The following is a 16476-nucleotide window of genomic DNA, read 5'->3' on the forward strand; positions in this document are numbered from 1 at the left end:
ACAAAATAGTGTCACATCAAGTTTAATGAATATGTACCATCAATATGAAATTCACATAAATGTACTGAAATGGACAGGTGTTATAGTGCTATTCATATTTACAGCATCTACCCTATGGATAACTGGTAGTTTATATTTGTCATCAAACATGTCAAAGCATAACATGAATGTTTCCAACTATGATATAAATAAACAGAACCTTACTTTTAACCAATCATTGTGTTCTTATATTAAACATTTCCGTCTACCTGGTGAATTTATGTTAACTGTGTGTGAATACAACAAAAGAACAATTATAGACATTCGTCAATTTTTGAACAATAAACCTACTATTAAAGGAATATCCTTATCACAAAGACAATGGGACGATTTGAGGTCTATAATACAGTATATAACAAGAGTTATTTATCACAGAAGTTAATAACAGGACTTACTTATGTATTTGGAAAATATCAAAATAAATGTATGAGCTATTATGTAATATATGTGTTTTTCTTAATATAAAGTATATTTACAGGTATTTAATGTGTTATGCATGTAGACATGAACGGTACAGATAAAAACTCACATGTGACTTTGATTGTGATACAGCCATTGGACTTGAGTATGTAGGTTCTTTGATTACCTTCCTTGCTAGCTGAAGCGTAAATTCGTTACTAGGTTTACCTTTATTACCCTCATTTCGAAGTAGTTCAGTCCAATAGACGATATATTGGTTAGTCCACTCTGGAATTAGGGTAGTAAAGGTAAACCTAAGAACGACGTTACGCTTCAGCTAGCAAGGAAGGTAATCAGAGAACCTACATACTCAAATCCGATGGCTGTAAGAGAGGGAAGGCAAGAGGGTAACTGCATTCCGGAATTGTCCATACATTTGCTCATTATGAGTTTGTCTCACCGTAAGGGTACTTTTTGTGTAATAAAAGATTAAAGAAAACAATCATAACATACAACTCTTTTATTGTATTTAAAGTTCTTTAGTGTCCATTTCCAAAGATCAAATTATATGCCATTTGTTCTTCTTTCTAATAGCATTCTTTTTCTCATTTTTAAATGTTTTTTAAAACTAATTTCCTCTTCTAACTTTCTCTTTTGTATTGTCAATATGTGGGCATTGTATGCTATCTTGGTGGCTAAATCTTCGATTTTTGTACTCATTATGTTGTTTAAATGTTCCACCATCTCAAATTCTGAAGGTCTAAAAAATATAGATAAAATTTATTTTTTACAGCACAAAATTAAAATAATAAATTATGATATATACAATTACTAATGATTTATTATATAAACACATTATATAAGGGTTTTTTAAAATGATTTTTTAAACATGAAAGTCAATGGTTATAATATACAATATCTAAATTTTGTGAAGATATATTTCCCTGATGCAATGATCACCTTGAATAATATGGCTTAATGTTTAGGAACTATGTGTTTTATTTGCTCACAATCAGACATTTTCTTTTAGATTGTGGATCTTTAAATTATTTTGATGTAATCTGTACTGAAGAATACATGTGTGTGTGTGTGTGTGTGTTGTATTGGAGTTCTATTATTTTAAAACAAAATAGGCTTTTAAAAGAAAAAATATACTCACATGTTCTGGGTATTTCTATTAGGTGGCTGTTGTTGCACAGGTTCCAAAGGCACATTAGTAGATCTACAAAAGCATAAATTAGATGTATTACTTTTATGTAAAGATTATAAAATATATAAATTTTAGCAGTATATACACTGTAAAAATTGTGTTTAGGGCCTAAACACTTTTCTATACACATTTCATGTTATACAATTGGTTACATGTTTAGGCTCTAAGCATGTGGGGCATTACATGTTGAAATTCTAAACATGTTTAGAATGGGGACACAACAGACATTTATGTGTATAGCTTCTAAACATTTTCCTAAACATGTTTAGGCTCTAAGCACAATTTTTACAGTGTAGCTAAGATAAATGAAGATAAATTTAATACAATGGAAAACGAATACCACGGCAACAAATCAAAAGGATAATAAAAACAAATCATAAATTCATAGACTATTGCAAAATTCGGACACATGCAAACAAAGGACGCAACAAGAAATACGTATAATACACACGAAGACAACAAACAAGTACATGGACAGTGTAAACTCACACAAAGGATGTTTAAATGATATCTTATCAAAATAATTGATTATATTGTGAATATGAAGGCAACATAGTCTTGCTAACAACCTTACTGATATATACCTGGTCTGTTCAGGGGTTCTAACTGGTACTTCCTGTTTTATGACAGATTCCATTTTAATCTAATAATTAAAACAAAAATATATTTAAAAAACATATATAACCATTACAATATTAGTATAAATAAGAAGATGCGGTATGAGTACCAATGAGGCAACTCTCCATCCAAGTAACAATGCATAAAAAGTTAAACAGTTATAGGTCAAAGTACGGCCTTCAACACGAAGCAAAAGCTCACACCGAACAGTAAGCTATAAAGGGCCCCAAAATAACCAGTGTAACATAATTCAAACAGAAAAACCAAAGGTCTAATCTATTTACAAAACGAGAAACGAGAAACATATATGAAACATACTAACAAACTTTACGTATGTATTTAATAAATATACACAAATATTAAAGAGGGTCTTAATGTGGACATTTTTCAGAAATCTCTGAACAAAATTAAGGAGAATAAGGATAACACATTAAATTTAACAGTTTTCTGGTTTTGTTATTCGTAGTAAAATATCATCTCCAAAATCAGGAACAGCCCTAACTTACGGACATATTTACACTAAATTCCTTTACACAAATTCAATATCATTTTTTTATTATTTAATTTATAATTTAGGGTTTACCTGTGTCACATTTGGACTGATTAAAACCAGAAAACCAACATTAAATCACTTACATATGTAGTAGAATTAACCAATTCAAGTTTTATTAATTTATTAGAATTATAGAAACAAGTTTATTTTGTAAGGTTTCTAACAACAAAAATTCATAAATTTAAGTTAAGATGAAGATAACAAATATTTTATCTCATATATAAAGAATATGCGTTAAAATGAAAAATAACTCAACAAATTGTACTTACATTTTTCTCAAATTCCTTTCTCTGAATAAAGTTTAACTGATTTTTACACTTATTATATATACAAATGTTACATAATAAATGAGACTTTTTAAAACTAGACTATATGCATAATAGCAAAGATTTATTATATAAATAACCCATTCCAAATGCCATCCGTCGGGAAACCGTTAATTATCTTTTGTAATAGGATGTTACACATTTCATTAAATTTGAATAACATCTTGCTAAAGGATTATTATTATTTTAAAATGTTTTGTTAATGTGAGAAAATATGTAACAGTAAAACATTATTATATAAACTACCCATTCCAAATGCCACTGCTTACAGTTAACTGTGAAACCATTAATTATCTTTGGTAACCTCATTTCAATTAGCACATTACTAAAAGATCATTATCTAAGAATAGTTTTCACTGTGTAATTTTAATCATGTTGTTAACGTGTGAAAATGATCGGAAAATTAAATATCTTATGTAACGTTCCGGAAACAATAACATATCCATTCCAACATATATATTTAGTGAACCGTAAGGAGTTATGTAATTACCACAGTTAATTTTTCAGTTTTCTCTCTTACGACGTTAATTATGTGTGTTAAAATATGATGAAAATTGATTTGTTTATAAAATATACTTATATTGTTTGCTATATATTATATTTTTTATGAAGATTCCGATGTTTTTATTCTGTTGTTTACAACCCATCACGTTCTCATTGGTACATTAGAAAACAAACATGGCATTTTGGATCGTACATTTTCTTGTGTTATTGTTAGTTTTAAACGCAGAAGGACAGATAGATTGTAAATATGAAACGGCAATTGCCAACTGCTTCTGTAGTACAGAAATAAACATTCTTCAAAACGTCAGAATTATTGAAATTCAGTCGGAAAGTTGTAATTGTACCATCAATTTTCTTGAGGCACAAGAGCAACCGCCAACAGTGGTACACATGTTCAACAAATTATGCAATTGGCATTGCAATGAGATAGAATGTGGTAAGTTTTATGATTACCCTCACAAGATTTATGTCTTAAAGTCCCACCATTCTAACGATTTCAACAGTTTGCCTTATTTCGAAAATTAAAAAAAAGGGGGAATAACTCTAAGGGCATCCGACCAGTTCTTGACAAGGAATTATTATAAAGTTGAAGGATAAATAAATCTGATCTTCATGTCCCATGGAATGTATTCTGTATGTGCATAATTAAACAATTTTGTAGTTGATTTTTGCAGTAAGTGTGAGTGATCAAAATTATAATTCCATGGGAACATTTCCAACAAATTTATTTTAAAACCAGGTATGAAATATCAAATTTCTCTTTCAATGTCATGTGAGATTGTAACAAGTTTTCAATCGGTTCCAGTATTAGATTTTTTTTTTTCATTTATTTTACAGTACCAGACAATATTTTACCAGAGGAAGGAAAAACAACTAGGAAACAGGAAATAACTACAGTTCATGGTAAGATTTATTATTTAAGTATGATTATTAATATTCAATACTTAAGTAAGATACTGCCAGTTTGTTTTTGTTTTTGTGTGTGTGTTTTTTTTTTAAGGAAGGAATTAAACATGTTTTATTAATTTTTTTTTTCATTTATTTTGTAGTACCAGACAATGTTTTACAGAATTCTCAATTGGAAATGACTAACAAACAGAAAAAGTCTACAACACTGACTACAAATCAAAGTAAGATTTTATTATACAATTATTAATGAGTAATACTTCAGCTATATACAGTACAATATGAACATTATGTCTTCATTTATCTATAATTAAGAGAAAACAAATGTGTGACAAAGAGTACCACATTATCTCATACAGTATCACTATACAAATATTTTGTTATGTAAAACTCATTGGACTGTATCCAAAGTCACAACACAGAATAATTGAACCTTAACATTACCTCATACAAACAGTACCACTATACAACAATATTTTATGTAAAACTCATGGGATTGTATCCAAGGTCATGACACAGAATTATTGAACCTTAAAATTACCTCATACAAACAGTACAATTATACAACAATATTTTATTATGTAAAACTCATTGGACTGTATCCAAGGTCATGACACAGAATACTTGAACCTTAACATTATGCCATGATTTTAGGGGTTATAAAACCAAGTAAAATCAACAAGATTTTATTTGAATGGAAACATATGAAATGTAAGGTAAGTAAACATTTCAAATATTTTTGCTTTTAGTAAAATCAAACTAAAAATTTAGAATAGTGGTATCACTTTTTTTTTTATCTTAACAGAATCAAGCAAATACAAATACCAAAGAAATAAAACCAAATAATAACAAATATTTTTCAGTAAATGGACAAAACCAAAAACAATGAAGCATAAATCACCAAGTTTGAACAGTATTGTCAAGGATTTTACATCTTTAGAGGACTTGCAGCAATGGGCATTAGACAATGACCTAATAAATCATCCTTTGATACAAAATAGGATCAGACACTTTCTGTCATTCAATTTGACATATACATTGAACACATTTACAGATGCTGACAGTTTAATAAGTTGGGCTACAGATAACTGCCTTTTAAACAACTCCCAAGTTTTAGACAGACTATCATTTTTGTTGACATGTCAAAAGTGTTATATGAAATTCAACTTATCATCGGAATTGAAAGATCATTTGGAATTTCACCAAATTATAGATGACATCAATACATTTTCAAATTCAGATGACCTAGCCATTAATTTCGATTTGGATGCTTTAAACGACTTTAATGTTATTCAAAATATCAAAGACATAAATATGCCATCAACAAGTCACTCCCACATCACTTACAGAGCTACTGCTAGTCAATATATGGACCCTCATTCACAAACACACTTTCAATATGGTTTGAACCAAAATATAGTATATACCATGGATGACTTGAATCAAAGGGTGGATGCGAACGTAATGGACATGGATGCTATAACGACAAATTACATGGCTACCCCCTACAACTTTGAAGAGGGTGGGAGTGTTATTCAAGGTGTACACACGTCCCTTCAAAACAGTATCGACCCTAATATCACATTGACTATGGACGACATCGAACAAAGGGGGAGTGGTAACGACAACGAAGATTTACCTTATTTATTTCAAATGTCGGGACATAAAACCTTCTCCAAAAATTTAGCCCGTGAGACTACATACAAAGTAAAATTCAAAGATACCTGGAAAAATAAAAAAATGCGCAATCTTCAAAACGAACTTAGGGGTATGTTCGATGACGTACTGGGTAGGGCCAGAGGAAATGACTATGACCTCGGAAGAGTTATCATTTCACATCCCGAATTGAATAATTCGATAGTCGTACCATTGGATAACTGGTCCAACATTAACTCGCAAAGGGTCATGGATGCAGTAGAAAACGTCCTAAATTCCGACGAAAATTTACCCTTGGATACAGCTATGCAAGTCACAATAGGGAGCATTGCAGTACCTAGTGGGAGTGGTACGATACCCATAACAAGACTCAAAGGGACCCGTAATTCAATTGCCCTAAAAAAGTCATTATTACAGGTATCGAATGACGACGAAATGTGTATGGCAACAGCGATTGGTAGATGTTTTTTAAAGCTCTGCGAAGTCGTTCCCCTGAACAAATGGAGAGAGATCACAAAAGACGATGACCCCAACATGAACACTTTTCAAAAAGTCTTGAAACATGGCATGACTACCAAAAGTTATTACAAACACGTGAGTGATTCCGCTGTGAATAATAAATCTTACAGTAAAACCATGGCATTAACCTTATGTAAAGAAGCAAATCTTCCAACTGACAAACCCCTAAGCATTAGAGACATTCACAGCTTTGAAAACCTATTGGACCTCAACATTTTGGTGTTATCCTCAAAATTAGGCAACAAATTTTATCGTGTGGCTAATAACTCCCAACGTAAAAACATTTACCTGTACCTTACGGGTGATGCAGATGGAAATGGACATTACGATGCCATAGGGAGTATAAATGGTTATTTTGGTTTTGGCTATTTCTGTTCGCACTGTTTAACCCCGTATAAAAACAAGGGGAGGCACTCCTGTAGCGAAACATGTGACGTTTGCGGTAGTCATCAATGTAAGATCAGTAACGATCAAGTTACTTGTTCAGACTGCCACCGAACATGTCGTAGTGAAGCGTGTTATAAAAGACACAACTCCCGTAAAACCATCAGAGGCCATGATTGCGACAAATCAATGTGCGAAAGGTTTTACCAGTGTGAAACTTGTAAAAAAGTCCTAGAAAGAAACAAACGAGCACCCGAACAACATAGATGCGGGGAATGGAAATGTAAAAATTGTTTCCAATATCAATTAGGAGACCATTTGTGTTATCAGCGGAAATCTATTTGGAATTCTAGTAAAAAGGAACCGAGGAAATATTTTTTTTACGACTTTGAAACAACACAAAATGAACAAATGGTCTGTAGTGAAGGTCATTTGCTCGGCGAACCGTGCGAGAAACAATGCTCGACAACAGACAGGTGTAAAAAATGCAAAATGTGTACGAACTGTTATGAGGTCAGATGTAGATATGAAGAACAATGTTCTAATGGTTACGTACCCAGCCAACCTTGTAAAACGAAATGTACTATGAAAACGAGATGTAACTCTTGTAAAATTTGCATCAACTGTCATCAGTCTTGGTGTGGACTAAATGAGCACAAGGTAAATTTTGCTGTTTTGCAATCTACTTGTACCCTTTGTGAAAACGATGATTTAACGATAAACTCTAAGTGTGACGTTTGTGGGAGTCGCTGTGAAAACTGTAGAATAGTAAAAAAGAACAAAAGGATTTTACCTTGTAAAGATGGTTGCGGTTACAGACAGAGGGTGTTTAGAGGTAACAACGTACCTTACGAATTCTGCTCTCACATCATGACCCCCCCATTACAAAAACACGGTTTTCATAGCACACAACGCCAAAGGTTTCGACAACTACCCCCTACTCAATGCACTCATAGATCATCACAGTGTAAAACCCGATAAAATCATCTTCGAGGGCTCAAAGATTGTCTATATGCATGTCTCGAAAAACTTAGACCTTACATTTCTCGATTCTATCAACTTTATCAATATGAAGTTATCGAAGATTCCACAATGCTTTGGTCTTCAGGAGCTTCAGAAGGGTCACTTCCCACACCTCTTCAACACCCAAGAACACCAATCATATAAAGGACCTTATCCGGCTGCATCATATTATGGAGTCGATTATATGGGAGAAGAAGAAGCCCAATTATTTTGGAATTGGTACCGTTCAAAAGAAAATGAAATATTTGACTTTCAGTCGGAGATGTACAATTATTGCGTATCAGATGTAGATATTTTGAGGCGAGGATGTATGGAGTTTCGTAAAATTATGATTGAAGTGACATCTGTAAAAGACACTAACGAAAAAGGCGAAATAATAACGCACGCCGAAGGTATAGATCCGTTTAATTACATCACGATTGCTTCTGTCTGTCAAGCCATCTACAGGCAACTGTTCCTAGAGGAAGAATATGAAACGTGTGTGACGGATTTAACCCAGAACACAAATCTCAAGTGTCCCTCGAAATTTGTGAACGGTTCACTTCAAGTGCAATTACCTGACGGTGAATGGGTATTAAAGGAAACGATAGATGCGTCTAATGCGTACACAATTGGAAGAACAGTTTTCGTTAAAAGTCCCATTGCAGTAGTTCCGTCAGAGGGTTACGTATCAAGAGACAATTTCAGTAAAGTGTCAATCCAATGGTTGGAATGGACAATGGAGCGTAGTAGACATTCAGGAAAACCAATTCACATACAACACGCACTAAATGGTCGAGGAGAACACAAAGTACCAGGCACGAATTTTAGACTAGATGGTTATGTCCATTCTCCAAAGAAAACGGCATACGAATTTTTAGGTGAGTAAATAATTAAGGGCATAGGAGGCGGCGGCGGCAATATTATTTATAAATTTATTATATTGTTTATATATTTATAAATTTATTATATTGTTTATATATTTATAAATTTATTATATTTTTTCTTATTATTTATCGATTTCTTTCAAGACGATCAAAACGATTCCCACCTATTACAACTGAATAACGATTGTAAAAGTAATGCGGCGCATTGATTGATGTAAACCCTCTTATTATCATTAATGATTTCAGGTTGTTGTTTCCATGGTTGTCCCTCCTGCTTTCCCCATGATAGAACAAAGACAACTCATCCGAAGACAAAACATTCGATGGCCGAACTATATATTATGACCAAACAGAAAGAAAGGGAACTGATACGACTAGGATACGAGTATGTGTGCATCTGGGAGCACGAATTTCATCAATTAATGTCGACAGATGACCAAATGAGAGAATTAGTTTCTACATTAGATATTACAGACCGATTAAATGTAAGGGATAGCTTTTTTGGTGGAAGGACTAACGGAATTAAACTGTACCATGAATGCGCAGAACCAGGAGAGACAATTGAATATTAAAATTTCACAAGGTAATATCAAATAATGTAATAAGTACTGTCTTTGATTCATTTGTATATTCAGAACTCTTTTATGTTACATTGTTTGGTTACTTAGTTGATAATTTCCTTCTTTTATTTTTCAGCTTGTATCCTAGCGTCAACAAGTATGCTAAATACCCCATAGGACATCCAGTTATCATAACATCGAATTTTCAAGATATTTCCAAGTATTTTGGGGTGGTTAAAGTAAAGATTTTACCCCACAGACGTCTTTTTCATCCCGTTTTACCATACGTTTCCAATGGAAAATTAAAGTTTCCACTTTGCAAAAAGTGTGCCGATGATGAAAACCAAAACGACTGCACATGCACCAATGACGAGAGAGCCATTGTTGGTACATGGTGTACTCCTGAAGTGGGGCTGGCTCTTTCCAAAGGATACGAAATCCTTAAAATATACGAGGTGTATCATTTTGAAGAATTCAAAAAGCATGATCCTTTTACGGGTGTGGGAGGCCTTTTTGATGCCTACGTCAATCTATTTTTGAAATTTAAACAGGAAGCATCAGGTTTCCCACAGGAGTGTAAAACAGATCAAGAAAAGATGGAATATATAGCTGATTACGCAAAACACGAGGGAATACATTTAGATTATGATAATATAAAAAAGAATCCAGGACTCCGTAGTTTGGCAAAAATATGTTTAAATAGTTTTTGGGGCAAGTTTGGTCAACGTTTAAATATGAGGCAAACAGCGTTTTTCCACGAACACGAGGGAGATAAGTTCTTTCAGCTACTCTCAGATCCCCGGAAGGATGTAAAAGATTTCCATATCATTAGTAAAGATTTCATACAAATAGAACATGTACACGAGACCCCTTTTATCCCCATAGACGTTAAAACCAACATCTTCATAGCATCTTTTACTACCTGTTGGGCCAGAATCAAGCTCTACAACGTTATGGAACAAGTGGGTCACAACACATTGTATGTAGACACAGACTCGATCATCTTTTGTGATAAAGATAAAATTATCTCAAAAACACTTCCTATTGGCAATTACTTAGGACAATTAACAAATGAAATTTCGCCTGAGGATAAACACATCACACATTTTGTGGCCGGAGGACCTAAGAATTATGCCTACAGATTGGCATCGGGCAATGAAAAGTGTAAAGTGAGAGGTTTTTCGTAAGACAATAAGATGAATTCAGATCTAATAAATTTTTCATCTATTTGTGACGTAGTGGTGAATAAAACTATCAAAACAATAAAGACTACCAATCCGCGTAAAATTTCCCGACTTGCATGTAAAAGGAAATTATACAACAGGATTGAGGAAAAGGAGTACAGAATGGTATATACAAAGAGAAGATTGTTAAATGACTTAACTACTTTACCTTTCGGTTACTGTTGCAACAAATGACTTAACATTAATCCTTTATTGAAGATTTTTATTGTACAAATGAGAAGTTACATAATTAAAAGTTAATATAATATCCATTTTAAGTTTTTTTTCATATTTTTTCTTTTCATTTTCTTAGGAGGTTGATCTAGAATTCCTGGTGTACCACTCGCATCGTCGTTAATCTTCTCAACGAACCGTCCCATTTCAGCTGGGTCAGAGTTTGGAACTTGCTCTATGGGTTTAGAAATTTGCGGTTTCTCGCCATGTTCGTTTTCCATTATTTCTCCTGTAGGTTTGTCTTGTTTATCCTCTGACGCAGATTTTAAAAGTTCATCATATTTTCTTTTAGATAACAAAACTAGTTCTTTTGCCATCATTGCAAAAAATCCATAACAGGTCTTAACAAACTAGGAATTAGTTTATTATGACGAATCAATAATTGTTTCTTTTTTCGCACTCCTACTGATTTTGTTCCCAATTGATACACAATGGATTTATATGGTTTTAATGACTTGACGTATTTTTGTTTGTTGGGGAATACTCCTTTATAAATATTTAAAGCTACTTCAGATAGAACACTGATTTGTGGTTTAGTCAGATTTGATAAGATTGCAACTCGTTGGTTTGTACCAGCTTCGTATAAAAACTTCAGAAACACAGCATTTGACCTCATTCGCCTGCTCATTATCACCAAATGATCGTACGAACAAGAATGCATTTTTATATAGGTTTGTAAACTATACAGGTGTCACCTGGAAAAATACCCGTTCTAAGCATGTATTGTCTGTCTTCTCTATGAGGCGAGAGGTCAATAAGTATGTATGCATACTTCTGTTTTGTAATTTTCAAAAATGCATCTAAGAAATATCGAGTCATTCCTGGAAGTATTTGTGATGCGAACGTTACAATTTGACGCATGTCTCTAGGATTGTGAAACAAGACAAAATTAGCACAATTCAGGGAAATACTTTTTGCGTATTTACCTGGAGGATACAAAGATTGTGAAATAAGGACCACTGATGCCTTTTTGTGGTTACTAGTGACGGCGAATAAATGTAAAACTTCCTCTGATTGTACTACTTTAGAAATCAAATCGTCCAGTACGATTAACGAATGTTGAGTATCTTGAGTAAATTCTTCTATTTTCTGTTTATCAGGCAGACCTTCATGAAATATTAAGTTGGACGATTGAATGTCGTCAAATAATGGTTGATATTCGGAATATGCATATAAATTTTTTTCCGGTGGTTTGGTAAACATTACGTCAGCATTTTCTATAAGTTTTTTTAGTAAAAATCGATTTACCTGCTTGAGTTGGTCCAGAGATATATATTGTGGTTGGAGATGAAAAAGGAAGAAGAGTGTGTTCCTTCTCCATGACTTTGTTTAAAATGAAGACGATACGTCGCATATGAGTTTTATATTCATATCAGAGAAGACCCCTCGTAAAAAGAACAAAACTTTTTTTTTTTACATCTAATATTTATTTAGAAAAAAACATTTTAATGAATTGGTCATTTTCAAATACATTATCAGTAAACATATCATTAAAATTTTTAATTGAAAATTGATAACATACTTTCATCACTACAAAACATACAACATAAAGTCCACAAATATCTGAAGTGTTAGACTGTAATTGTCTCTGTATTGAAAAACAATCTTTAGCGTTGTTGCTTATAAACTTTGCTAAATTAGTTCCATAAAACTCTACACATTTTCCCAGACTATCAAAATATTCAGCTTTTGTAGAGTCATAGAAAAATACACACAACCAATGTTTTCCAGGATTGATAATAAATAGTTGAGGGTAGTGATTCACAACGGTAGCAGGCAAACCATTAATGTCACTTATACAGATAGATACTTTATTTAAACATTTAAAGTCTTTTAAAAAAACGATCAGTTCTCTTGCATTCATGGTTCCACTATGTTTATATTTCTTGTCTCGTCACATGTCAAAATGGCTTGCGATTGGTAATAGCACATGCAATTCACAACCTCTGTTGTGGGTAGGCTAAACCGTTTTTCTAATCGAGCATTTCCGTGTTTTACCAAATTGAGAAAATCTTCTTGGAAATCAGAAGGATCTAAGGAAAACACTATGAACGTATAACCATTCCCAAAATCATTCAAAGAAATATTTAATCCTGTATCCTTCTGCCATTTATCGCATATTTCAAAAAGTCTTACATATGCTGCTGTGTAATTTCTGTTGTTGCTAAAATCCATGTTAAGAGGTGATCCATACACTTCCACACCATTGACTTTCAAAGTAATACATGACATGTTAAAGTGTTGAAAATTGAAAGGATTGGCCGTATAATCACCATTTATTGCCTTTTGAGGAACAAGTCCGAACACAACTTTAGAAGGTAGAGATTTCGGAAATAAAGAATCCCAGTAAAATTCTGTTGATCCTAGAGGTATGACATTTTGTATTACGTTACTTCTGTTAATCAAATATTTAGCTGGAGATTCTTGAATTTGACGCCTATGATTCAAAATAACACCCGGATCCACTTTAACCCTAGCAGTTCTATAGAACACGTCTAATATTTTAACCTTGTAATTTGGTTTTGCTTCTCCGGACATCAGTAAAAAAGAAGCACTGGAACGGAACAGTTTCATGTAAATGTCCACGCCACTAATCAAGTACTTATCCAAAAGTAATGCATCTTCCATCAAATTACTTTCTAATTCGAATGTCCTAGACTCTTTTGTGTATTCATATCTGTTAACATATCCAGCATTTAATGTCAACGAATCCATAGGGTCATCATCCTTCATAAAAAGCTGACTTTGAAGTTGAGAATTTTGTTCATCGCTTCCCGAAGACAGTATAACTTTGAAGTACGATTTCCATGGATAATTGTTAGAATTAGCCGATACTAATTTGTTGTTCATGTATACATCAATGTGTGAAAACATACTCTGTAACGGTAAATTAATAATTCCCGTTTTTTCTTTTGGTTGCAGGTAAGATCCGTCTTCTTTTAAAATTTGTAATTTAACAAAAAGACGACTTTTTCTCAAGTCAATGTAATCATTACCAGCTCCTGAGATTACTATTTCAATGGGTGTGGAATCATTAATCAGATTAGATATTGGCCTTTCCTCTGTATATGTTATTTTATCTATGGCCACTTGGTTAGGGGGAGAAGCAAATATTGAAAGTTCCATTGGAAGGCCAATTTCCTTATTATCTTCACTCAAAAAAGCCATAATTTATTTTATCGTTTTCTTTTTTTTTTTAACAGAAACTGAACTCCAAACGTTATCGTAATAGTCTTTGTTGAATTTCTTTTTTGAAGCTCGTCTGGTTCTCTTCTTGGTTGTTTTTGATGTTGATTGTTTGCGTTCCTTTTTCGTTTTGAGCTTTTTTTTCTTGTTTTTTCTTTTTATAATACTCGACACCTTAACATGGGTTTTTTTCTTTTCTTTTACGTCCTTCATTTCTGAAGTTGCCCTATCTTCTGAGGCAACAACAGGTGATACCATGGTAGTACTGATGGAATTTGTCTCGGTGTCGTTTGCATTCACATTCACAGGAATCATGTAAGAATGTCTAAAACGACCATGAAGTCCCCGTCCTAATTGATTTTTTCTTTTCAATCGTCTGTAACTGTATGCGTTAAATTTATTCCCCTCCATGTTTTTATGAAATCTTTTCCAGATGAGAGGATCTGTTAGATAATTATTCATTTCACGAACAAGGGGATCTTTTTTTCAGATGAAGCGTTATGGTCACCTTCTCTTGTAAAAATGAAGCATCTTGTCCCTTGTCATCCTTTATATAAAAATGAATTTGTTGTATTTCACCCTGTCTGACCTGAATATAATACGGAGTATTGTAAATAATGTTTCTTTGTTTTGCGTTGTCAAAATATGTCCTTCTAAGTAATGGATGTTCGTTATTTCCAATGAAACTATTCTGGCATATGTCTGAAAAAATAAATAATTCAGGATTTTTACGTGAATCGATACGTTCTGATGAAGTAAATTCCGTAATGGCGATCACCCAATTATGATCAAACCGTATTCTTTGATTTAATTTAACTCTGAAATCGTAGGGTTTGTTATCGGTAAATAAACCTTTTCCATCTTCTGAAGACACAACAATTATCAAACTCATTTTGGCTTTGAATGACATCTAACAATTACAGCATATTATTTTATATCTTTGATCGACTTCTTTAAAATCCAAGAATTAAATTTTGATGGCCAACCCAACCATTTCACTAATACTTGTTCTTTTCCTACTACCTTTCGGGTTTTTAGAATAGTTTCTATTTTGTACAGTTTCTTCTGTGATTGGTCTATTTTCTGTACCTCGTATCTATAGAACGATCCTTTCACGTCGTCATTAAGGGTGTCTTTCAACTTATATATGTATTGGTTTTCTCTTTTAAATCTTTTAGATACTTTGAAATATTCCAATGTCCAATTTTCTTGATAGCCTTTCTCAAATACCCTTTTTAGTTGTGATATTCGTACAATATCTCCTATCTTGAATTTGTAAACTTGTTTTTTCTTCTTCCTTTTTATTACTTCTATAGATTTTGCTTTTTTTCTAACTAGGTATTGTATATATCTTATTTCGTCCTCATTTATTTTGGTAATAGACGCAGGCGTTGCCCCTCCCAAGGATTGATGAGGTGTGTTGTTGTAACTGTTAACCAATTTCTGAAGAACATCTATGTATTTAGATGTTTGATTTTCCATAAAATAAGAATAAATACGATTTTTTAACGTTCTGATTACTCTCTCTGCATAATTGCTTTTTATTTTAGAATTGTGCGTGTAAAAAACATTAATTTTTTCTTTCTTAAAATATTTTTTTACACTTGATTGAAATTCTCCGCCTAAATCAAAACGTACAGTTTTGGGTCTCCTGTTACCCTTTTTAAAAATCTCTTTTAAAGCAGACGTTACTGTGTCACTCTTTTTATCTTTTAGAGGTTTAACTATCAAAAATCTTGAAAAAATATCAATCAGTATCAATAAAAACTTAATATCCGAGTTGTATTTTTCCATTGAGTTGTATTTCGATACATTTTCCATTGATGCTAAATCTCCGTCCCATTGAGCATTCAACCCTGCTACAACTACTCTATTTCGTGTAAATGTTGTTCGTGAAGGTTTTTGAACACTATATGTATCCTCTTTAGCTAAAATCTAAAATTCTCCTTTTGCTTCTGTGTCATTTTGTTTTTCTGTGGTGTAATAGTGTTCAAATTTACAATAGTTTTAAACGTGTATTAACGTTCTGATGATAACCCACTTAAATGAACATTAAATCTGTGTAACAATGATTTATAAAATTTTACAAATCTGTACCAATTCGAAAATAAAAATCCCTTTAAAAACAAACCATATCAACATTGATTGATCAAAAACAAAAACTAAAAGTGTAAAACCCTTCTCTAAAAATAAGAGTATCGTCAACTATATTGCTACCTGTTCCAAAATAATTCAACAGTTATACCGAATTAAATTAAAAACACAAACAC

The 16476-nt window shown here is 32.7% G+C and overlaps 3 protein-coding genes across 3 annotated transcripts; 1 reads left to right on the forward strand and 2 right to left on the reverse strand.

Annotated features, from left to right (window-relative positions):
• Positions 1 to 988: 988 nt before the first annotated feature.
• Positions 989 to 2640, reverse strand: LOC134719715 (uncharacterized). Its single transcript, XM_063582680.1, has 3 exons — positions 2233 to 2640; positions 1598 to 1660; positions 989 to 1198 (listed from the first exon to the last, which is right to left on the reverse strand). Exons 1-3 carry the CDS (start codon positions 2283 to 2285, stop codon positions 1003 to 1005), a joined length of 312 nt encoding a protein of 103 aa, XP_063438750.1. The 5' UTR covers positions 2286 to 2640; the 3' UTR covers positions 989 to 1002.
• A 1103-nt stretch (positions 2641 to 3743) lies between these two features.
• On the forward strand, positions 3744 to 8281 carry LOC134718060 (uncharacterized). Its single transcript, XM_063580555.1, has 5 exons — positions 3744 to 4085; positions 4487 to 4552; positions 4699 to 4779; positions 5610 to 7268; positions 8223 to 8281. The coding sequence occupies exons 1-5, from the start codon at positions 3824 to 3826 to the stop codon at positions 8279 to 8281; spliced, it is 2127 nt and encodes a 708-aa protein (XP_063436625.1). The 5' UTR covers positions 3744 to 3823.
• Positions 8282 to 12880: 4599 nt separating this feature from the next.
• Positions 12881 to 14188, reverse strand: LOC134718061 (uncharacterized protein F54H12.2-like). The gene has a single exon (XM_063580556.1). The coding sequence runs from the start codon at positions 14186 to 14188 to the stop codon at positions 12881 to 12883; it is 1308 nt and encodes a 435-aa protein (XP_063436626.1).
• Between the last annotated feature and the right edge of the window lie 2288 nt (positions 14189 to 16476).

The sequence above is a fragment of the Mytilus trossulus genome, chromosome 5 (assembly GCF_036588685.1).
Source record: "Mytilus trossulus isolate FHL-02 chromosome 5, PNRI_Mtr1.1.1.hap1, whole genome shotgun sequence".
Taxonomy (NCBI): Eukaryota; Metazoa; Mollusca; class Bivalvia; order Mytilida; family Mytilidae; genus Mytilus; species Mytilus trossulus.